Raw genomic sequence first — 22,844 nt, 5'->3', positions numbered from 1 at the left:
ATTGATATTATATTGATATTTAATAAGTTACAAGTTAATGAAATTTTTACAAATGTCTGGACTCAATCTGGCCCATAGGATACACTGTTATGTTAAGCAAGAGTATCCCAATAGCACATGCCACTCGAAAGTACTGCCCAAAGAGTCTTAAGCAATGCATCTGCCTGGAAAATATATTTTTTTAAAACAAAACACTTTGATAATTAATTCCATGCCAAGGAGAGGCTTTCTTTGGCAGTTGCAAATTCAGTACCTGTCAACTGTTATGCAGCATCATCAAAACACCGTTCTCTTCAATCAATTAAAAAATAGAACCTTATCGACAACAGACACTATATTATAGTTTACTTCTACATTATCAAACAAGAAAACAAGAATATTTTTTTAAATAAAAGTTTATTAAAGAATTCTTAAGCTGAATAACATATGAACTGAAAAAAGCTGGGCAATGAAACTCATTTAAAAAAAAGACATGATCCACTCATCTTTCTGCTGCTACCACCGATTCACTTATTTACAGGTTTGAACAATCAGGTCTTTACAGAAATCACTGTAATAAATTATAAATATATACAGTCCTGTCTGTGTGGCTTTCCCTAACACACGTGAGCCTCTCTTCATCAGTAACGGTTAAGGGTCTCCCATCTTCTGCATTCACTCCGCAGCATTGGAACCAGTATCTGAAAGATTCAAGGACAGTGCAACTTGTAGTAATCATATTTTAACTGAATTTTAACGCACACTCTGGCAATTTCACAGCTGATTGCATTCCCTTCTCAGCCCTTACACACAGGACTACTAAATAATAATTAGGTTTGCAAAAACAGGTGGTAACTACGATTCTCCTGTGAGCTAGCCAGCAAAAAAATAGATTAAACATGTTTAATCATTTGTGTCTCAAAACATTCAGCTCAGCAGGGAAAGGGAAAACCTCATGTCCAAACCTGTTGCAGGGGGGTTTGGTTTACAACTGTGACACCGATGTGAAGCACCAAATACACTGAAGCTCTGGCAAGCCACACATCTTGCTTACTTTTGCCGTCGCAGGCAACAATCTTCACTTTGTCCACCTTCACCAAGTCAGTGACCTCCCGGAATTCAACATCGTTCAGAACAAATGTCCAGACGTTGTCGCAGAACCTGTAGGTGTTCAGCGATCCCTGGAAATTAAAAGGACAAATGGTCATTCCAAATCCAAGGAATTTAACGCTAAATTCTTACAGTCATTTCAGAAATGCAGACAGCGTAGCTCTCCCTGTAAACTCAGATCTGGTCATACGCAATGGAGGGTGGGGGCATTCTGCATGCTATCATCTCATTCAAAGTTATATTAAAACTAACAATTTCAGACTAAATTGCTTTACAATATATCTACTGCAAAATACTCACAAATGTACCCTTCAAAATGTCGCCCACGAGCATGATCAAACTTTATATCTACTCCTTTGAAAAAATAATATTAATAATAATAGTGTTAAAAAAAAAACACACTTCGGGGGTGACTGAACAGCAAAAATTTAGACCACCGAATTTTATCACTAAAGGCCTCACACTTGCTGCTACCCAGACTATTTGCACAAATAAACATTAATACATCAACCTTTGCGTTCCAACTACCTTTTCTTACTCATGGTTTTGAACAAAGGTCAGCTCCCGAACAAAGTCATGGCACATCCAAATAAAACCCTTCAGGAATGTATTTAGATTCTATATAGTTGCTAGCCAGCTAGTGTATAGCTACTCTGTATAGTAGCTAGCTACTGTTGTCTAAGGAGCGAGAGAGAGGATGTCCCATCTCATCACAAATGAGACTGAGTGATTGAGAAGTCCAAATTGGGAATTCCACACTCGCCGTATTAAAAGTGATAAATTATCCTGATTCGAGAATTTCCGTAATATTTATTGCAAGAACGGCGGCCTTAACACGACCACAGTATGGCGCGAAAACTCGTCATAACCATATATGACCTGACAGATGTTTACACTGCAAGCATGCAGTGTAACTGCTCCAAAGCACAATACTCACCCGGAAGTTGACCCTATTGCGCACTCTATTGGCCAATGCGGCGTTGATGGCTTTGTCAAACTGTAGCAGAACTTGCAACGCAAGTTGAGGAGTTATCTGTTGGGTCTAAAAGACGGAAATTCATTTTATAGACACCTCCGTTATTATTCATTCCAACAGACTCAAATACTTGTAATATCCAGTGGTTTCATCCTTGAAAGGTGAGCTTTCAACAACGCAACCCCTGGCCAAAATGAGTTGATAATGTTAACATTTAGCGAATGATTAAATTACACGTTAATTAACAAGCAACGTTACATTTGCTAGAAAGTACAAAAGCAAACTGGCTAGCCAACCTAACCTAACCTAGCTATCTACCTAACTAACAGGCAAACCATCTACATAGGATTACGAAGAAACTGGGTAACGTTTGGTGTCTGGCTAACTAGCCCGCCATACAATCAAAACATTAGCTACATATGTACATTTGCCAATCTGGCATTGGAAAATACAGTGACATTATTTAGAAACTCAATTAGCTATCGAACTACAATTACACATTTTACAGACGTTGACTGATATGCATGATTGATTTAAACACTCTTAGCTAGGTTACATTAGTATTATTAGCCACTCAATAAATAGGCTCCGAATGATCAGAATTGGGGGAAAAAATGTAAGCAAAATGACTCGTACACCGATTTAGAAAAATGACGTTAATAGGTTCATTAACCAGCCAATGAGTTACGTTGCACAGATTACTTTGGGTAAATTAGCTAGAGACGTTTCGGCTAGTTTGCTAGCTCAGTGATAGTACAGGTATTTCCCGTGATGCCTGCTAGCTAGCTAACTTACGTGTACCTGATGTAACTAGTTATTATGGATAGACTACCTACCTAGCTCGGAAACTAGCATCTAACATAGTGCGCCAAACAAACTCGCCATCATTATCCAGGGGCTCGTTTCTGATTTTGGGTGGCACTAAATTAACTTACCTAGCTATCATCGCCTGCTAGCTAATGTTAGCATTCTTACCCACATAAACACTCAACACGTAACGCTAGCTGGAACCAACTAAAGCTATATGCTAGCTACCTGAATTAGCTCGTCCAGGCTTTCTTGCAGACTGTTTCCCAGCGTAGTATTTCTGTAAAGCTGATAAGCCATTGCTTTCACCCGAACTATCTAATCTAAAGTATGTAAAAACTCCTTATCTTTGTATAATTTGAAGGCTTCGCTAGTAGTAATAAGAATTTCTCTTGTTCCCCGGTTCAATCGTCTAATTCACAGGAAGCAGTCATACGACAAACTACGAAGCAGCGTAGTGGACATACATGCCTATTACGAAATGCATTTGAATGGCGGTTGCCTTGAGTCGCTTCCATTCACAGAAAATGTGCTTCTTCAGGCACCTGCTGTCAGTTACTCATTCGAGCCTTTACCAAGTGTTTATATGTAACCTGATTTGTCAGTATAAATTTAACCCAAGATGTTATATTGCACTGAAAATGCATCCAGTAGTGCATGATAGTATTGTTTACTGCCCAAGCTAATTTGCCATACACCCGTTCCTTCCCTAAAGGTAAATTAACGTCAGTGCTCAAGATTTACAAAAATGTATCTACTACTTGTTTGACAGTACGAACAGGTGTGAGGTTAGTCATCAGTGCCTACGCAAAGTTCTTGACTGAACTTCCTGGCAGGAAGACACTTACATTTTGTTTATGTGAGTTCCGATTCATTCGAGGAGACCTTTTCAACCATTACAGTTCTATATCCAGACACAATAAAAACTGTATATAATTATTGATTATTTACATGATCATGGTTAAATGAACACTGCATGAAACTGGAAGTAGCATGTCTTACCAAAGTTAAATTTGTTATCACCTATGTGGAAAAGACATTAAATAGGCACTGTAAATTATTATAGGTAGGTACTATAAACACTTTTTTATGAATCTTTTTTTGAATCCATGAGTCCCACTGAAAGAAGCCTATTTTTAATGCTGAAATAGCTAGTAATACTGCAGAATAATAGCCTACAACATCGACCAAGTAACTGTGTTTCATATGAACATGAGCCAGAACAAAATCTGTTCGGCAAAAAAAAGGAAAAGATCATTAGAAAGGAGATCGTTTAAAAGCCCAAGTAAAACCCCCCCCCCCCCCCTAATTAGATAATCTCCACCAATCATAATGTCCACCTAATTTAAACCAAAATGTATAGCTGGAAACCAGAACAGTCAATAATAAAATACGATAGAGACATTAATGATTCCAAACAATAAATAATAATAAAAATTTCAACTGGTGCATTTTCAGGGACATTGTGAAAATATCAGAGAACATAACGACATTCATTCAGTGATGAGTTCCAGTCTGATGTTACGCTGGTTTATTAAGTAAGATTATTAATTATTAAGTGAAAACATATAGTCATTATTGCAACAGGAAGTTTACTTGGAGTTAATACTGTAAAAGTAGCCTACAAGTCAATTGTTGACAACTGAGTAAATCTGTAACCAGACTAACCACATTAAACAGCGTACTTGATACAGAGATTGACAAAACTCAAAAAGAAATGTTTACAGAAATTTAATGTTTATTATCCAGAAAATTCAGTTGCAGAAAATACATTCAAAATATAAGCATTTCCATAAAATATAAATCAAGGATCTCTGACCTTTGTTTAAAATGGCTTAATCACATGCCAACATGACAGCTATATGTAAAATGTCCTTGCTTTGTTTCACTTTCTCTACAGACAGGCAAGTAGAAGACACGATGTGGAGTTTTCATGCAGGGTTCCAGTGCACTTTAGCTGAACCCAGTCACAAAAAGTGATATGATACAGACCACACCTTCTGTGGCTCTGCAGACCAACAAATTAGGCTTAAATCTTAAAAACATAAAAATATATTAATCTCTGTCCTTTATCACTTTCGGAATATAAATATACATTTAAAATGCTATAACAAACATGCATCACCCACAAACAAACATAGTGCCTTAAATATATGCACAGTACAAACAGGAACTACAACTTTCTTTAAAAAAAAAAAAAAAAAAATCAGTTTGGCTTGATAAAAGATTATTACAGTGCATGAATCACTGCACTGTGATTGTCAAATGCACATCGAGTGTTTGGCATAACTGACACAGCAAGGGTTTCCACCGTGTAACATGTAACCATAACATATCAAGGAAAGCACTTTCTTGAGCACTTGCATCTACAGTCCACAGGCAGTGAGACAAACGTGCTGTAAAGTAATAAAAGCTGCAGTGGTTCTACACATTCTTTAGTCTTCCTCGTTTCCAGTGAGGGGTGGGGAAGTCTTCTCTCACTCTGGCACAGCTGCGGTAGCTATCTCCACTTTTCCGCACATATCCCGATCAATCCTGCAGAGTACAACAATAGTCCATTCACTGTTTATGGGCGGGAGCTCTTCAATGTTCAAATAATTAAATGCCAGGACTTTGACAGAAACTGTTTAACTGTGGTTTGTTGTCAGAGAAAATAAGGCAGTTTTGAGGATGCGACTGACTCGGACTGCTGTCTTTAGCTGTGTCTTTTGTGCTATGCTATGGAATGTAAAAAGGTACTGTGTTTACCTTTGGTGAGAAGCTTATTCGAAGTGTACCGCCTACTTCAGTCTGAATGACTCACAGAGTTTCTAGGACTCTTCAGTGGCAGCCAAAAACAAGAGGCACAGTGCCAAAACCAAGGTGCCGCAACTGCCTTTGAGGAGCCGTTCACTCACTCAGACAGGAAACTCAGAACGCTATCAGATCTGAGCACGCCTAGTTGTGGTCAAAATAGTGTTTTGAGTGACACAGTATTTATGAATCAACTTTCAAGGCACACTGGTGCTTACATTGACACACTTTAACCATTTCTTCCCTCTCAAATAGTTCAATTAATTCTCAGTAGTTCAAATAGTTCAATTAGTTCAATTAGTTCAATTAAAACTCTTGACTGGATGATGACTACCCAATATTGAACACTTGATTTGTGTGCCAAACTTCATCCTTGAATTGAAAATCGTGTTGTTTCCTGTAAAATGACAGAGACAGTCGCTAGTATCTTTCTAAAATATAAGACTGAAGCTCTTAAATTAATCAGAGGAAGGGACAATATGATATTACTTCTTTGGGAATTACCAAATAAAAAATCTGACAGCAGTTATTCAGTTAAGCTTGTGTAAGCTTAGCAGACTGGCTGAACTGGAGTTACTATGGAGTTACTATGACTTGCATAAGGAACTCCTCTCCATTTTGGAGAAACTCCATTTTGTATAGTAAATATGGCACAGATTTACTGTACAAAAGATTACTGAGTCTATAATACAAAAGCTGTGGGTTCAAATCCAGAATAATGCAGGACAGGACTGCAGTGCTCTTGGACGAGGCACCTAATCTAAATGAACAATTTCATCATTTGTGTATGGGTGGGGTAGAGGAGTGTGGGTATAATTTTACCCTGCTTACAATTACATAATTGTCATTTACTTGATGACATTTATTATTGAACCATGGCAAAACCAAAATTCACCCACATCATTAGCCACACCCATCAACAAATTCCAGGCTGTTGAAATGGCTGTCTCCACTGCACAACAGGTTAAAAGCAAAATGATTGAAAGATTCAGCCCAAATACAAAACACAGTTGCACTTCCGTGTTGAAAGGAGAAGCAATTTGTCCACAGCAAATGTCCATTCATAATATCTTAGGGGCACACAAGCCATCTGTAATTTTTGCTTTACCTGCCATTTCTTTATAAATGTGCTAGGAAAGGGCCATCCACACAAAGCCCTCTGCAGTAGACAAGCACAGCAGTAGCAGACCAGTGAACATTCACAGTTACAGTTCCCTCTTTCTGCAGTAGGCCAAGGGTGTCAAGCATGCAAGCAGCAGTGAAGGCAAACAAAAACCTGCTGTGTAGAAAAGACTCAAATTCCCATGATTAGGTGATACTGATGTTTGAAACAACACATTACAAAGTTCCCAAGGACCACTGAGAATAATTCCCTCCACCCTTGGTTAAAGCAGAACCAACACCAGACAGAACCTTCATGACCAATCCAGAGAATCCATTCTTGCATGGAATAGACTTCGCTGCATCGATTTCTGATTTTTCTCCTCTCTCTTACAAACACAGTGCACATTATTCTGAGCATGTTACTCTGATTTATCACACTGCTTGTGATCTTTCTTTTAGGTTGTCAATGCAAACAGCAATTCTTCAATCATTAACAGAGAATGCTAACATGCCTCCAATCCCTAGGTGCGGCTTGCTTAAAAAGGAACTGATTGATGAAAAAAAGATGTCCCATTTGGAATACATAGATTATAAGGAGCCCGGACATCTTGCAAATATTTAATTAGTATTAAGTAACAAAGAAAGCAAAGTTTATTCAATTGGCTAATCAAAACTTCAAATTGAAGGCAAATGATGACAGAATATCCATTTCAGATTTCAAAAATCATCGACACGTTTTACAGAATTTATATGCAACAAAAGAACATCCATCCTAGTGGATCAACGAAACACACTGTACAAAATGCATAGTCTAGGAAGTTATAAACAGACTCTTAAATACATTACAGTTGATTTGTTTTCAGAAAAATCAACTAAATTAGCAGCAGATAAGGTTTTCATTGAACTTGAGAAAATTTCACATGAAGCACACTTCAGTTACTAGAAAAATCTATGTATTGGTTAGCTTTGGGACTGAGGCACTAATGTAGCACAAAAAGGGCCTATTATGGACAGAAGTTGAACCCCAATGGCATATCATGTTGGTATTAAAGAACCAACTTGAAGGGTCACTTCACTCAAATGGGTTTTAGACACCATTATTTTTTTAATAAACCATTACATCGGAAGTACCTTAGAATTTCATACATTTCATAAATAACATGCCATTATAGTAAATATATGAAATGACATTCAAACAAAGGTTAATGATTGTCTAGTTATTTTTATCTAATGAATTCAGAGCTGTTCAATGCTTGTTAAATTCAGAACTTTAAAGGTTTCAAGCAGAAATCAACAAACAGTTCAGAGGATTACAATAATACTTCTGTCTGTTGGAGCATAGGATGTTTCACTCATTATGAAGGTTAAGACAGTGATTGACTCTGGAATGAATTGGCTCAGGTTTTACCTCAGATATATCACCCCAAGGGGTGCAACTGACTTTTCAGTGACATTCCGCAAAGCAAACCAATAAATTAATTGTTAGTTCTGTGCAAGGCCGAGAAAAAATGTCCACAGGCTTAACCTCTGAAGTATGAGTGCAAATACCTTTTACGCTTTTTCCTATTTTTTTCTTCATCATACCTTTGAAGGGCAAGGAGAAGAGGTTAGCAAATAAAGGAAATGTTGGTTATGCAGTAAACAAACATCTGTCAGAACAATTGAGTCAAAAGTATTTAGGGCACCATATCCAAGCTATGATACAGTGAATACAGTAGCTTGCGGTCACTTTAAAACTAGATGAATACAGGGAAAAATAGGCTCAACACACATATGGTGGCTTAAAACCTTAAATACCATATGTGCAAGGGTAGCCTCGTTTGAAAATGTTCTTCACAGGCAATGGAAAACAGAACATATAGAGGCCAAAGCGAGACAGTCCGAATGGACACTGTGTGTAGAGACAGGTCCGAAGCACTCACTGTTTGATGCACTCCGGTATGGACACATACTCCATTGGGACGAGCTCAGCAAGGTCTGTCAGGTTGAACACGTATTTGATTTTTTGGCTAAACTTTGAACTATAAGGAAAAAAGAAAAGCCTTGGATCAATTATATTTTAGGGCTCATAATAAGTAACAAAATCATACAGAACCACCGATACTGCCCTGTACTTCCACCAAGTAAACTCTCTGTGATCATCTATATGGATTCCTGAATTCTGTCAAGACTGAGATGCAAACAAAAACTTAGATGCCTATATTACAGTTTGTTGAAAAAGTGATCAGTATCTACTGGTGTAACTAGTGATTTGAATTATGGTGGAACTTGGGAGATAGTTTATAGTAATTACATCCAATTACTATACAGACCAACTCTGATTAAATGGTCAGAATCATGAACTGTAAATGTCACTGCAAACACATTACCTTATGAAGGGCCTTGTGATGGCGAGAACTGTGCGGATGAACCAGGAGGGATGGACAATGATCAAAGCCTTCAGATTCTTCCGTAACCTATCAGCAGTATTCATTATGGTCTGAGGATCACTGTGATTCTCTGCACGAGGACAACCTGGATCTAATAACGACTAAAGTTCAGGAACTTCCTCTTCCCTTAATTTACTCATACTGTCATACTGTGAGGTTAAATAAAATCACTCAGTAAATGAGTCATAAATGAAGTACTGACATTCTAAGAATTCAGACATTCTAAAAATGTGAGGAGAACTTATTTAAAAGGGAACTATTCTCTTTTGGAAATTCTACTGTGTAATTTCAACTGTTGGCAAGCTATCCAGCATTGGTGAGCCTGATCCAATGCTATCCAGCTGCGTGTCCTCACCTGCGGTCAATCTGTTGATAGCACTTCCTGAGCCAGCCAACACTGGGCATCTTCCTGCGCGATGTAGCCCCGTTCAGGTATACGATCATGTAGTTCTCAGCCACCAGTAGCTCCAGTGTCCCAATCACATACCTGCAAAGCGGAAAAGAGAATGGCCATTTGAAAAACAGCTGACTCCTTTAAGTCCAAAAGCATCTCAACATAAAATCCTTGTATTCAAAGGATCCGACTACCGACGACACAGTCTACACAAGCTCTTGAAAAAATTAAAGGAATTGAAACCAAACTTGTTTGGTAATTAGCATAAAATTTATGATGACAGGAATTTTGTGGTTCGGCGGCTATAATAACCAAAACATGATGCAGTTATGTGCCCATCTAAATGCATACCTGGGAGCTGAGCGGGAACACTACCAGTGTAAACAAAAAAATTCCCCCCTCCCTTTTCTCTCCATTTTTGAATACCCAATTGTTCTATCAGCGCACACTGCCTCAAGGTCTGCCATCAAATTGGGAAGGTGTAGACGAGCATGAGCTTCTCCAAAGCTTGTGATGTAAGGCGTCGCTTCTTCAGACAGCAGGCTGGGCTTGCACAGACATGGGAAGGAGTGAGACACCTTGTGTGCAGCTGAACAGGTAGACTCACAGGTGCCCCATCGACCCTTGGGGGTCACTGGTGTGTGATGAGGCATGCTAAATCCGGTCAACTTATACCCTCCCATCCCTGGGCAATGCCAGAGCTAACTGTGAATCGCCTGGTGGGGCTTCCAGCCACAGCTGGCACTGCCCAGCTTCAGCACTAGGCCATGGGGCCCATACATACCCTAGAACAGTGCTTTAGAAAGACGAGCCACCCAGCAGCTGCAACCCCTCTGTTTAAGTGTAAACGAACATGGAGACAATAGTGAAAAGCTGTTTGCTGTCGATAATGGCTGAAGTTTCCCTTCAGCCAAAAAATTCACCTCATCCGACTCGGCAAAAGGAGATCAAGGGGGATTTTGCTTGGAGTTTTTTTGCTTGCAATTTTAAAAAGGATTAAAAGACGGGGCCATTGTCAATTTGAGTTCGGTCATCAGAAGAAGGGGGCAGAGATAAAAATCCATTAAAGACAAGTTTTGCACTAATATCTGGATGTATTTGTTAGACTTGTTAATATGCTAAACAGCTTGTCAGGTCATGTTGAAGCTGAGACTCTTTGGGTGTGCAAGATCAGGCTTGATAGACAGTGATGACAAGCCAAAACCTGTTCTCATAATCAAAAAAGAAACCTGAACTGAAAAGTACCCATTCACTAGCTAGGGTTGCTAAATTGCAGCCAAAAATATAAAACGCTTTCTCACTTGAATAGATTGTCCATGATGTATCTGTAGTTTGGTTGATTGCTTTCAGGCATGAAGCACACAGCAAACACAATGAGGGCATTCAAACCATCTCCATAGTAACCTGGAAAAAATGACAGTAGTTAATACAGCATGAAAAATGAGTTTCCTGCTAAGTGGCAAAGTGAAATTAAGACATACAGTAAAGTGACATATGGCCTTCCAAACAGAATGTAGAAACATATCCATGAGGCAAATTCTGAATCTATGTCAAGGCTGCTCCAGGGAAGGCTTTGAAACACAGCTGTCAGCTTAAAATCCTCTACATTACAATAACTACAGAATTAGCCTTTAGCGGAAATATAGTAAAGTGAACCAATTCCAATCTGACACCCCAGAGTGGAAAACCATTTCAAACATGAGCACAGTGCAAGAGTAGTTTTCCTTATAAAATACCGGCAAAGATAAATAAAGTTTGAAGAATCCCAGCCTCCCCCAACAGAAAGTTTGACCTACAATTTTCCCATATATTTACCTGAAACTATAACGAAGCAAACCAAAATGAAGCTGATAACATGCTTAGCCAATACAAAACATATGCAAAATATAGTCCACAAAACAACTTTGGAAGAGGACTGGGCCAATCAGCCCACAGTACAGAAAATTGGATGGATGGCTGTCTGCAGTCTTCCATGGCCTTTTATACTTGGACTGCAGCAGCACAACCTGTTCAGAGCCTAATGAGAGATAGAACCGTGTGCCAAGAGAATGAGAGGAGTAAACGCGTATCACATCACAGGAAAGTAACCGTGACATACTTTAATGGGCAAGAGACCATAATGCCACAAGGCTGCTGGGGCTTTCACCCATTAAACTCCATCCAGTCTCAATGAAAGCAGCAATCATATGCATATTCATAAGGCTAAACAGGCCTGAGAAAACAGCTGGCAGCCAAAGTGAGTGTCTCGCTCTCTCAGTATCTCACTGATTGAGTGAAACAGATGGTGATCCTGGTCCTGCTGAAGAATGCTTGTAGAAGTGTATATGCATACAAACACACACACTTAATAAATTTGGGCAGTTTCAAAGTGGGGAGAAAAATCAGTGAATGAAGACAACATCCACTTATTACCATAGAAGTGACCTATTACCAGAAACATCGCTGATTGGTTAAGGCTTTCAGAAGGGAGAGTTTTGAAGAAGGAGCAAATATCTTTTGGTTTCTCACTATGATAATTGTAGCTTTTAATAAAAGTACACACTACACCATATGACGCACTTTGGTTCTTTCACTGTCACGCTTATTCAGGGCATAGCGACGACTCTCCTCAGAAGCTTATAATTCAGTTACCATGGCCATTAATTGCACTCAGCCCAGCATGAGTGGCTAAACGACCCGTACAACAGCTGCAGCTGAGCGCATTCTCTCTCCCCCATTTCACTCTTTCTCCCATCTCTGAATTCCAGTTGGTTTTCTGTCGCATCACTACTAAGCCGTCGGGCACCCATGCAGGGAGTCTAGCAGCTGAATCGCTTTCCACAACACAGGCCACATGGCGGACTGCAGGAGAACGAGCGCTCATTGGAAGTGGGGCCTGTCTCTGTTTTAGCAGCACCTGAAGTGTGTACTTGGTGAGGATCTAGGGGGCGCCGATGGTGCAGTTGTCTTACACCACCCCATCCTAGCGACTGAGTCACTGCTGCAGATTGGCAGTACCAGTTAGCCAATGACACAAACCCGCTCTCGAAGAGGAAACCCGCGGGCGTTTCAGAGTGAGAGGCCGAGGCTGCGACTGACCTCCGTGGCTGATGACCCGTTTGTAGGGTTCGATGGCCTTCATGTCCACCCTGTGCTCCTGCTCGCCGATCCTGAAGACCCTCCATCGGCGGCCCTCCTCCCTCTCCTCCGCGCTGGAGTACTCCTGGACCGTCTCCACCCCCTTCTGCAGCAGCTCCGTGGCTTTGGGCTTCGGGAGGTCGTCTGAGGAGAGAAGCGAAACGGGGAATGTTACAGCTCTGCGCTTTCTCAATCGCCCAACTCTAATTTTACCTGTGGCCTGAAGTGATCTGAGGATTCCAGGGTCTCACTGAATCACTGAGAGACATTCGGCTGTGCCGCCAGGAGGAAGGCGGGTGAAAGCCATGATTGAATAAGACATCTGTAATTACACTGATGCAGAACGGACTGCTGGAAAATTTTTCTTTCCATCCTTCTTTCTTTCATTCATTCATTTACTCTAAAGGCTCACAGAACAGTCCAGGAGGCCTACTGCATCAAAACTGATCCCACTGATCACACCTGTGGCCATATGTCCATGCTTAATTACTGCTCCACTTCACTGGTCTTTACAGAGGGCAGAGCAGTCTTCATAATCTCTCCACCACTGGAGTGAGGTGATGTCATTATGACAGAGGACTACAATGTGAACAGAACACTTTATTTTCCAGCCCTCCCTGATTAAACAAACTCTTCAGTTATCCACCAGGACACGTAATCAAAATTTGATTGCAGCACAAAGCATGCAAGGGATCATTCTGTCCTTTTCACATGCAGTATCATCCAATGACAAACGCAGCCTATTTCCAACCTTTAGTGCCTGCACTTACCTCATTACTCAGAAGGCACTTATATGTAAAACATCCTATAAAAGTACTGCTCTGTTTCATCATTTATTACGCTATGGCTGCACATGCCAGGGTCTCTAGTGCTACTTTTTGTGAGTGGAAGGGAGGGGGGGGGGGCACTTAAGACTGAAAACAAGGGGTACTACAGTAAAATATGAGAGCCAAGTTCTTATTTAATATATAATAACATCCACCGTATTATTTAGTGAATATCCCCACTGAAGACAGTGGAATTGAAGCAGCTGATGTAGGTGGATCACGTGAGCCTGCTAGTGATCTAAGGAGGGGGGGGGGGGGGGGGGGCTGCCATCCCTGGGTGTGGCCAAGGCCAGGTATGGGTTACAGCATAGTACTTCTGTCCACAAGCACTGACTGCAGTACAAACGTTTTAAAGCACATCTGAAATCAACTACAACAAACAGGCATAACAAATGTAAGTATGATGCATGTGCAGGTATACGTCTGATTAACAACAGTAACAAAAAAGCCCATAATGGCTGAAACTGGATCTCAATTAAGAACAAAGCAACATGCAAAAAGAAGCAGGATTTAAAGTAAAAAATAACAAATTAATCCATGGACAAACAATAGAAGAAATACCCAGGCACCCAAATTTGTTTGCACCGCTGATGATGACGGGCATAAGGCAAAATGAAAGAATAAATGAAATCACATTTTTTTTTAGATTTGGTCACTTTTGGTTGCGAGACAATTAGAGGTTCCGTCTTGAAGACCTTACCACATGGAGCAGAGAAACACGACGGCGCTACTGGCCTGTTTCCAAATAACGCAAGGAAACAATCCTTCCAGGTGAGTGAGCAGAAAACAGAAATGGAAATAGAGACAAAACACCTTTTAAAACAACTTGCCATTACACTACGCAGTTCACTTCACATTTAACCTGGGGCACAATGTCCTGGCTGAATGACAGTCTCTCAGTCTGGCTATTCCCCAGGGCAAGAAAACAAACTCCTCTCCCCAGGGTAATGGCACAAAATGGCTGCCGTCAATCACATAGACGGTGACTATAAGTGCACTCCTGCCCTGGCTGAGATAAAAAATTTCTAATTTTACTTGCAATTGGATTCCTGAAAGAGGAGATATATGCTTAACAATGAAAATGAGTCAGAAATAAGACCAGAAAGGAGGAAACTACTGTAACATTTCTCAACAAAAAGGAACTCCAGTTAGTTCATGCAACTTCAAATGCAACGCAGAGCTAGCAGAGCTAGCCAAGAGCAGTCTTTGGAAGCTCCACAATCCAAGAGACCTACCTTCCCAGTCAAACTCGTTGCTGTTTTCAGACGGAGTATCTATATCTTCCAGATCCATTTCAGTGCTCTCCTCCAGCTCATCGGACAGAACCGAGCTTCCGGTGCGGTCCAGAGTCAAGCTGATGTCCGGGGCCTCCAGCTTTTTCTTGGCTTTGCTGTCACTGTTTAATCCATAAGGCGGAGTCCCTGAAAGAAGAAAAAAATGTTCATTCTAAAAAAGACCATTTTCACACTGCATTATCAAAGGTCCTTCTGTAATGAGGTCAAGAACTGTGTTTAAAATCCAAATATTAAAGAGCCTCTGCTTTTAATAGTGGTTGAAAACACATGTGAATTATCAAAAGATAGGATACACTTCAGCTAAATATAAAGACAAGCAGTGAGAATGGCTAAATATTGCAAAAATAAAAATAAATAATATAAACCAAATATATACCAAATTCCTTACATGACAATGAGGGGGGAATTAAATATTTGGAAAGTTCTGAAAGACCAGCCATTGCAATGTGGTAGTATGCACAGCCCAAAATAACGGTTTCCACTAAAAACTGATTTTAAAAAATTTCCTTGATGTTTCAAATATGTTTAAGGATCAACAAAAATTTGAAAATATAACTTGTATATGTATTATTCACATGAAGAGGAAATCACTGAGGTAACATCTGTGTACTGACATTAGCAGAACTGATAATGGCATCAAGTACAAAAGACACATATTTCTCACTGTAAAAACTGTATTTATCACCGATTCTTTTATAGGCATTTTTGTTTTTGAAATAAACTTTATTTTTATATTTTGACAAAATCATTTTTAAAGGGCATTCAAAAAGACAGTGGGAACCCATAATTTTGAATTGTAGTAAGCGCACAGTGGCACCGTCAACCATAAAGCTACCACTTGAAAGAAAGGTCTTGTGAGGACTTACCTGGTTTGACTTCTGTGGGTGTGCCAATAAAAAGCTCCGGTTCAAGCTGCAGGTCCTCCTCCTCTTCCTCAGGCAGTGGTCTATGAACACAAGCAATAAAAAAAGAACCTTAAAGGTAAACAGAAGGTTGTAGGTTCAAATCATGGGCGTGACAAGACAGGTGAACCCTTGGGGAATGGATTTTGCCCAGATTTATTCAGGAAACTTGAGCTGTGTGAATGTTGCATCAATGCAAAAGAGCATGTTGAATTGAAAGATAATGTTTCATGAAATGTTGAATGTATGCAAGTTATTGAAGGTGGGCAAGGTTCATGACCTCACAGTCACCAGCTGGCCCTCTATGGAATGAATGTCTGCATAAACGTTACATAAGCAATATGCAAGCTATGCAAGATTCTCTGTGTAAGTGCACCTGCTTAGTAAAGAATGTAGCCTAATTAGAAGCTATACAGTCTGAGAATGCCCATCTACTTTAGTCTGCAGTGTCATCACACAACTTACTGTATTTAAGTGTGCTTAGTGTAATAAGAAGCTACTTCTCAGCTAGCAGCACTAGAAATAACCTCAAGGGGTTGATTTACACTGGAATTCACCGATTGCCTTTCTTTTTGTCCATTTACTTTTATCAGAAATGGTTCTATTGTCAGACAGGATAAAAATGGAGAGGTAATACCCCTTCTTTCACTTCTTCATTTATACTCAAACACAAATGTAATCAACATCATGCCACTCAAACTGTTTCAGATATCTACCAAATATTCAGAATTTTACTCATCAAACATTTATAGGGTACAACCATTCCACCAAATGACCAGATTTTTAGTTTTAATCTAGCCGTCATACACACAGTATGTAATGATTACCCGGGAAAGTCCTCATCTTGCCACTCCTCCTTAAGCTCCACCCCCTCAAGCCTCAGACATGCCTCTGTGGTATCCACCGACTCCTGACACTCCAAGCTGTAACCAAACGAAAAGACAGTTTCCAACAGGCACTGTATGAAGTATAATTTATTCAGTGGGAGATTGTAGCTTCTAAGCCAATGCAAAGCAGGTCTGGGGAGAAAAAAAAAACCTTCCCAACTTTGACTTCTGTATGGTTAGTTCTGGACTGCACAGCCCACTTCCTCCCATTGAAGTAAAGTTCCTTTGCAAGTTTCTTTTCTTTTTTTTTTTTTGAAAACATGAGACATCACTTTGTCACACGCAGTACAATTCTTTCAATTGTTCAAATTCAGAACTGCTTTTTTATAGCCAACTAACTGTTAGCTGATGACTTCGAGGAGTCTTGTTTCTTTTCAATAAAACAAATATAATTTCATACTATACCAGAAAATAAGAGAGAAGTGATTAGTAGAAACATGCATGAAACATATTTCAAATCCTGTCTCCTTTCCAGAGTGTTAAGCATCAGAGGATGCATTCGGTTACCTCCACCCCATGCAGCCCACAAGGTGTGTTGCTGCAGCCCGGCACTCTTCCCTGGCATCCTGTGTGTGAGCTATATAGGCTATATCAGCACAGACAAATTACCGCCTGCTTTCAGGAGTTCTAAAATTCTCATGCAAAGAGAGGAGTTGCAATTAATGTATGCTTTATTAAATTAGACGGAATACTTAATTGGCCTATTTTACATAATCACCACCCTGTTTTAGTGCATTCACTCCAGGTAAACAAATGCATGTACACATTTAACGATGTATCAATAAAAAGTTGCAGAGTGATGTAATCCCTGCAAATGACATCATAATAGCAAATTTGTCCCATTGTGACTGTTTAGTAGCCTAAATCCAACATACTGTAGCTATCACAACCTTGCAGCAACTGCCTTTTGCATTGGAAAAACAATCACATTCCTTTAGTAAATCTGGCCCTTGGTGTACATTTAGACAAAGGGATTGCCTTTCACCTTTAATGAACAACGGGGAGAAGCAGGGAGTAAAGGCTTAGATATGCCTGTCATTCCTACACTGGATGAGAAGGAAAATCACCTTACACACCCACCATCTTCAGCAGGCCCTCTATTTTGCTACAGTGCAGAGCCCTTCAAAGCACTAATCTTGAAAACTACAATAATATTCACTTCCAGACACATTAGTTACACAAAGTTTGCACTGTGCTTTCTGCAATAAATGCAATTTCACAATGAGTAAATTGCGAGTTTCCACCTCAAATTTCATTCTATGACATAAAACAGCCACTGTAAGAGAAGGAGGAAAAGTGTGGACATTACAGAAATTCCTTTTACTGTTTGACACTGTATCCTGCATTTTTGGCAAAGCTACCGTTTTGACATATTATCCACAGTTGGATATTAAGTGGATTACAGTACCTTTCTCAGAGTGACACAAGCAGCGTCACAACTCTGATTTGAATGTGCAGTTCACTGTTTAGGAGTCTGGGGCTCTAAGCACAAGTCCACACTGCTGGCCTAGTTCTCTTTAATTGCAGTCAAATGCTAAAACCTCTTTCTTAGAACACAGTCTACCAACAGATTAGGAGGAATTTATTTTCTGAGCGAGTAAAATTTCTTGACCTAGATAATTTTGCAATGAGAAACCTCTGACTTGTGTTTCCACTGAAATCCAGCTTTTGCAAACTCTCTTTGCAAATATCTAGAACCTAAAACTCAAAAAAGGGCTTGAAGTTGAGACCTAGGCTACCTGCCAAATTTGGGTAAAGGTTGCTTTTAGAAGTTAATATAACCAGACTTGTCCACCACTTCTGTGGGGTGGGTATTCCCTTCAACATTCAAATCCAGTCAGATCTTTAGAGCATAGAAGGCAATGACAAAAACCCAGAAGGGGAACCCTGATGGTTAATGGAGATGAGGAGATTAAAGAATAAAGGAAAAACACAAGAAAGCTGGTAGAGGAAAGAAAGTGTAAAATGATGTATAAAATTCCATGATAGATATAAATTTAATAAAGGTGATAGGATAAGGGAATGTTTCTTTGTAAAATATTTGTTTTAAACGTTGGAGTGATATTTATGCGTTACTATTGCTCAGAATCAGTACGTCCAATCACGTAGACCACAAGTAAGTCTGCTTATTTTCGCAAATTTAATTTCATTTTAATTTAACCTTTATTTAACCAGGTAAAAGTGATTGAGAACAAATTCTCATTTACAAATGTCATTCAGTCTTCCACCAACAAAAGTATGACAGGCTTTTTGTCAAAGCTTGTGCCAACCAGTAATCCTGATTGCACAACCTCAACAAACTACCTTGATAAAACAGCCCACTAATTAAAGCACAACTTTTACGGTTAGCACAACTCAGTGAAATAACGTGACAAGGAGTCAAGGATGTACCATGCACTCAGTGTGTACCTGCTCATGTGGTTAGGTCACAATCTCCTGCTGTGCAAATGTTATTTTCTCTTGGTAACACTCTAATAGTTGGCAAAAATATTTCTGATATAGTAAGAAGAGGGGGTGGAAATCCAGGGCCCAGAAGGAGAATTCTGGCTGCTGTTATCATTTAAATAATGAAAACATGTAGGTCTATTTGGAACATATTAGTCCACTGTAAAGGCTGCTGCCTGTGGAGTTTCTCAAATCCTCTTAGGCCTCTAGCTCACCCCAACCACCGAGGGACACGATTATAAAAGACTTCAGCTAAAGTATGAAAAACGCTCCATTCTGTGGATTTTCCAAGCTTAAAACACTCATTTTTTAAGCAAACAGGCATTCTCTGGGAGTCACTTTGAGATGATATGTCCACATGTGGGTGGAACAGCCTGTTCATTCATTAATTTTTCTTTAGTAGCATCACAAAATTTGGGGGGGGGGGGGGGGGGGGGGGGGGGGGGGGGGGGGGGGGGGTTCATGGCTGCAGTGAAAATACTAGCAGTAACTACTGTGATATTCAGATATTAAGTATGAGCATGACAGTACAAAGTAGGCCTACTGCTTTATTGGAAGAATAGTGCTGCTTTCAAATACATCCCAAAAGAAACCCAAGCTGTGTAGACGTGTAGATTTACTATCAGAACATTTGAGTCACTTTTATTTATTAGCACAATCATTGGGGTTAACATTGCCTAACAAAAACCCAGAATATGGCAGAAAACAACACGTGAAACTACAGCAACACCACGACTAGTTCATGCGTGCCTCAGAGCTGTAATTTAGTGTTCCCTACATTAAATGGTTTTAAAATCCAGTCCTGGGGAGAATCTGATGAAGGCTTAATCACTTGACCAAATGCACTTGTTGAATTCAGTTATTTAATGTTTTTTTTTTAAAGTTTTTTTTACCAGTCAGTCTATGATTAAAACAAAAAATAAAAATAATGTGCCACGTTCAATAATGACAGCATGGCCATACGTTAGTTGACATGCCTGAGAAGTCCTGGGACTGAGACGATGCTTCACGCATGTTACACAGGTAGGCCTATTTTAGACATCATATGAAATGAGAGAAAAAATCATGAGATAGACAAAAAAAGTGTTGAACTGAGAACAATTAAACGCTTGCTTTCAAGGATTGTGACTGGGTTTGCAACTAAAATCAACATACCCAGAATATCCCAGGACAGAGTTTGAAAACCCCTCCCGTAACCACAACATCATTTGAATGTCAGGTAAGGTTAGCTAACGTCAGTTATCGAAATAACAAGAACATTCCACCCAACAGCTGTTTGATTTAACCTGGATACAATGCACAGGCCCGGCAATATTTAGCCAGCGAGCTGTAAGACACCAAGCAAACCAAAGGTGCCACTCACCTTCCACTGTCTCCTGGTGGGGACGGCTGGGAGAGCTCGACTGGACTCGAGCTTCGCACCCGCGTCTCCTCTGGTTTTTCTCCGCTGTCTAGCGCTGTCGTTTTCTGTAGTGGATCACCTGCATTGGTTGGACTCTGCAATAATGTGTCCCCAGCACTCTCCGACAAAGGCTCCGTCTTTTTTCGTATGATTTCAGGTTCTTCTTCTTCCGAAGTCAAAGTTTCCGTGGGCCCGTTCTCCAGGTTCTCAAATATCCTGGGTGTGTCTGGTTCGGGATTACTTTTGTTTAAATCCATATCACTTGTAACGTTAACGTTGTATCCCAGCTCCGTTTCGGTTTCAACCACTTCTGTTGCCATGGCCAAAGGCGTCTTCTAAATTCGACAGAGTAACTGTTAGCTTCAGGTCCTTTTTAAAAGTCTTCCACACCAGAAACAAGCCCGAAAGCAAGCAGCTGATTTCGCAGCCACTCGCTAGCTAACTAACCAACCAGCAAACTAACACGTTGGCCACCTTGCAAAACCTCCTTGCATAACAAAATGGAGTGAAGCTTTATTTTTAAAAGCCAGCTAACCTACAAGAAAAATGTTACACATTATAAAAAATGTAAGCACGACGGTACTTATTCCCGCTACCGTATAATAACCTGGCTTGCTACTTCTACTTATTCATCCAGTTTGATATCTTGTTAAGAAGATTGTTTCGTGGCCCAGCAACCCAGCTCTTGAAGCAGGCTAAGCTTGCTTGCTAGCTAGCTAACGACCCTGATTTCCTTCCTGCTGTACAGTTTTTGCTCCAAAGATGGATTGCAGACTACCCAGCAAGCAAATTATCGTTAGAAACCAGCAAGTCCGGATACATATTAACCACAGAAGTTCCAAAATGTTATTGTCACATGCAGTTACAATTCCCAGCTAACTATGTATGCTTTCGAATCTTCCCGTCCATGATGAACCTCTGCTCGGCTGTCGGCTGCTGTCTTTGGCCTGCCCTTTCCTGTACTGTTTGAGGCTTCCAGGCACAAGGAGCAAATGCTTCAATCTGTCTAAACAGCCCGTTATTCAGCCACCGTTACCTCACTTCTTTCCTTTCTCCTTCCACGATTTACTGCACTAATCTGTATTCCTTTTATCGCCATCTACTGTTCATTGGAGAGGGGAAGAATGATCATGCAGTGTCTCAACAAAAAAAGTTTTCTGTGTAAAAAAAAGTCAAATTACTGACACAAAGCATGTTTCCTCTAGTCTTTCAAAAAGAAACCCATAATAACTCAAAAATAGGTCCGCTCTCTCTTCCTGTCACAATTTTGTGTATGTTTTCAAAACAGACATGTTTAAAAATTGCTTCCAAAACTATGAGGGACACAGGCACCAAACAAACAAATAAACAAAACACGCACTAACTAATGGGCTTCTGAGTGATTCTGTTCTGTTATTGTGCATACATGCTGGAGTTGTAAGGACTGTGACCTGTGTGTGTGTGTGTGTGTGTGTGTGTGTGTGCATGTCCACTGCAATGTCCTTTGGCCGTTTGGAAGAGTGCCAACTACCACACTCTCCTCCGAAGTGTGTTTTTAGCTTCTGAACCCTTTCACTCTGCACATAAACTGTTGAGCTGTATAGTCATTATGCCAGACAACTATTTTTCATTTGCAGTTGATTCGGTCCGACTGCATAGGCTACATCCTATTGGCCAAAGGAGTTGCACAGAGACATGCCATCTGATCTAAAACCCTCTCTACCTTGGTAGCACTAATGCATGCTCAGGATTCAGTATCAGGCTGTAGGGTGTGTCTACAGACACCTCTCCACAGCCCACAGTTATGATTTTTTTTTTCAATCTGAGACTAAAGTCTACAAAACAATATAATACACTGGGTCAATCTACAAAGGCACATGATTGCTATCCCAGCAAAAATGGTTCCAGTTGGAAATACACTAATAGAGGGATTGGCAAAAGGGAATTTTGGGATACGTGAGGACAACACACAGCCAAACTGTACAAGTGCTCACAATATCACACTAGCTTTATGCTGTGCCCAATGTTGTTATGTACTTATGCAAGAGACTGATAGGAAGGTGCTGTCATTATTGACCAGTCGTTTGTGTCCTTTTACTTGTGATAAAGCTCTTATTCCCATCTTCCCAAGTTCAGAGAAAGGCACAATGTCATAGTACAAGTTACACTGGCTGTGTGTTATACATATTAGTTTAACATCCTGCTCAGCAGAAGTAATTGCCAACCATTTGTTTTCATGTATCTGGTTTACTGCAAATTGTATCAATGCCACAGTGGTGTGAGATGGCCAGCCTAATTATGTAGTGATTTCTTGAAATCAAATGTTATACTTTTTTCGAAAAAAAATAAAAAGTTAGAACTTACTATAATTGTTTCTGTTATATTTTAATTGCTAAAC

General features: G+C 40.0%; 2 protein-coding genes across 3 annotated transcripts; both read right to left on the bottom strand.

Annotated features, from left to right (window-relative positions):
- Positions 1–377: 377 nt before the first annotated feature.
- Positions 378–3,330, bottom strand: gtf2a2 (general transcription factor IIA, 2). The gene is made up of 4 exons (XM_035419163.1): positions 3,101–3,330; positions 2,027–2,131; positions 1,034–1,160; positions 378–680 (listed from the first exon to the last, which is right to left on the bottom strand). The coding sequence occupies exons 1-4, from the start codon at positions 3,170–3,172 to the stop codon at positions 655–657; spliced, it is 330 nt and encodes a 109-aa protein (XP_035275054.1). The 5' UTR covers positions 3,173–3,330; the 3' UTR covers positions 378–654.
- A 1,257-nt stretch (positions 3,331–4,587) lies between these two features.
- Positions 4,588–21,571, bottom strand: LOC118227512 (BCL2/adenovirus E1B 19 kDa protein-interacting protein 2-like). 2 transcript variants are annotated; one of them, XM_035418050.1, is made up of 11 exons: positions 20,429–21,571; positions 16,561–16,656; positions 15,698–15,777; positions 14,772–14,957; positions 12,671–12,853; positions 10,894–10,996; positions 9,554–9,685; positions 9,139–9,225; positions 8,692–8,790; positions 8,318–8,353; positions 4,588–5,407 (listed from the first exon to the last, which is right to left on the bottom strand). In XM_035418050.1, the coding sequence occupies exons 1-11, from the start codon at positions 20,785–20,787 to the stop codon at positions 5,350–5,352; spliced, it is 1,419 nt and encodes a 472-aa protein (XP_035273941.1). In that variant the 5' UTR covers positions 20,788–21,571; the 3' UTR covers positions 4,588–5,349. The 2 variants fall into 2 exon arrangements, with proteins under 2 accessions (XP_035273941.1, XP_035273942.1); XM_035418051.1 differs by lacking the exon at positions 8,318–8,353 and having other exon boundaries at positions 20,429–21,570.
- Positions 21,572–22,844: the final 1,273 nt, after the last annotated feature.

This window comes from Anguilla anguilla, chromosome 5 (genome assembly GCF_013347855.1).
Source record: "Anguilla anguilla isolate fAngAng1 chromosome 5, fAngAng1.pri, whole genome shotgun sequence".
Lineage (NCBI taxonomy): Eukaryota > Metazoa > Chordata > Actinopteri > Anguilliformes > Anguillidae > Anguilla > Anguilla anguilla.
The sequence above is the reverse complement of the archived record's forward strand: the minus strand, read 5'-3'. Positions and strand labels throughout refer to the sequence as shown.